This window comes from Plasmodium gaboni, chromosome 12, assembly GCF_001602025.1.
Source record: "Plasmodium gaboni strain SY75 chromosome 12, whole genome shotgun sequence".
NCBI lineage: Eukaryota > Apicomplexa > Aconoidasida > Haemosporida > Plasmodiidae > Plasmodium > Plasmodium gaboni.
Genome location: NC_031492.1, coordinates 1,381,667 through 1,382,391, shown reverse-complemented (window position 1 = coordinate 1,382,391; position 725 = coordinate 1,381,667). Strand labels below are relative to the sequence as shown.

General features: G+C 28.8%; 1 protein-coding gene across 1 annotated transcript in view; it reads right to left on the bottom strand.

Annotated features, from left to right (window-relative positions):
* The window catches only part of PGSY75_1238500 (hypothetical protein), a gene marked incomplete at both ends in the record, with an annotated part of 5,276 nt that overhangs the window by 2,487 nt on the left and 2,064 nt on the right, over nucleotides 1-725 (bottom strand). The window contains one exon of the mRNA XM_018786953.1: nucleotides 1-725. This exon is cut by the window's left edge and continues 2,029 nt beyond it; it is cut by the window's right edge and continues 2,064 nt beyond it. Within this exon, the coding sequence (XP_018640818.1) occupies nucleotides 1-725 (725 nt within the window).

The window sequence follows — 725 nt, the reverse complement described above, 5'->3', positions numbered from 1 at the left end:
TCTTTTTCTTCCACCTCGATATTTTCTTTCTCATCCACCTCGATATTTTCTTTTTCTTCCACCTCAACATTTTCTTTTTCTTCCACTTCAACATTTTCATTTTTTTCCACCTCCACATTTTCCTTTTCATTCTCCATTATGTCCTCATTAATTTCATCATCATCATTTTGTTGTTCCTTTTCATAGATGTCTAATAGATTATCCTTTTTGTTTACTTGATTTAATAAATTTTCATTTTCTATAACATTTGATTCTTCTGTTTTTGCGTTTGAGACACTATCATTAATGGTCATTGCTTCTTCTTCCTTTGATATATTATTAGACTGGTCATTTGGTTTTTTTTCAGAATCATGTTGTGATACTATATCGTTTTGTTCATCCTTTAATGTTTCCTTTTGTATATAATCTGACACATTATCTGACACATTATCTGACACATTATCTGATATATTATCTGACACATTATCTGACACATTATCTGATATATTATCTGACACATTATCTGATATATTATCTGATATATTATCTGACATATTATCTGACACATTATCTGACATATTATCTGACACATTATCTGACATATTATCTGATATATCATCCGATATTTCGTCCGACAATTCATCTGAATTATTTACCAACTCATCATGACTTAAATCATTGTGTTCCTTTGTTGTTTCATGTTCTAGGGTTGGTTCATTTTCACATTTAAAAAAGCTTTTATTTTC